The sequence below is a fragment of the Fonticula alba genome, assembly GCF_000388065.1.
Source record: "Fonticula alba strain ATCC 38817 unplaced genomic scaffold supercont2.1, whole genome shotgun sequence".
Classification (NCBI taxonomy): Eukaryota; order Rotosphaerida; family Fonticulaceae; genus Fonticula; species Fonticula alba.
The window spans coordinates 1,705,129-1,705,941 of NW_009242971.1; the positions used below are offsets into that span (position 1 = coordinate 1,705,129).

Sequence of the window (813 nt, forward strand, 5' to 3'; positions counted from 1 at the left end):
CCCTCGCCCCCCGCTCCCCGGCAACCAGCCCTGGCGCTTTCCAGGATGCTCAAGCACAACAACGCGGACGACAGTAACTGGCCATGCTCGACACCGGCGAGCGGGCCCCCACCCACGGCCACGTCGGCGCGGCGCCGTGCGCGCTCTCGGCGGGGCCCGGGGCGGCCGGGGGAGGGTTACGGCAACGGCGAGCCTGGGCCCCGCCCCCTGCCGCCCCCCCCCCCCCCCGGGGCAATACATTGTCATTTCCGGGGGGGATCGTCCGCCGACGGACGGGCCGTGGCCAGTGCGCGCGAGTGCGCGCACGCTGGCGCCGACGATGGTGCGTTGGCATTATATTTGGATAGTCGGCAGTCCCTTCTTGTGGAGACGAAGGGGGGGGGGAACCGGCGGATCGTCCATCCTGGGGAGGGGAGGCTGCCAGCCACATTGGCAACCGCCAGGGGACTAGAGAGTCAGCGCGACGATCTGGCGGGACACGACAGGGGGCCGCCGCGCATCCTCTTGCCTCTCCACACCCTCCCTTGTGCCTCTTCCTCACCTCGCAGGCATCCGGCCCCTCGCCCGCCCGACACGCCTCCTCTCTCCCTCTCGCCCTCCTCCTGTGCACACACACACACACACATATACGCACACACGCACACACACTCCGGGCTCCCGTCTTCTCTTCGCCGGCGATGTCCTCCGGCGCGCCACACCATGAGGATCACACCAGGACGGCGGCCATGTCAAACCCGCTAGGCCGACGGCCGTCGACCGAAGATCTGTGCGTCGGTCGCCGTCTTTCCGCCGCCTCCGTCCCCCTCCCTCCCT

At 70.1% G+C, this 813-nt stretch overlaps 1 protein-coding gene across 1 annotated transcript in view; it reads left to right on the forward strand.

Moving 5' to 3' along the window:
* The first annotated feature begins 501 nt into the window (after positions 1–501).
* The window catches only part of H696_00380 (hypothetical protein), a 2,447-nt gene continuing 2,135 nt past the window's right edge, over positions 502–813 (forward strand). The window contains exon 1 of the mRNA XM_009494228.1: positions 502–766. Within this exon, the coding sequence (XP_009492503.1) occupies positions 678–766 (89 nt within the window). The 5' untranslated portion in view covers positions 502–677. The remainder of the gene's footprint in view (positions 767–813) is intronic.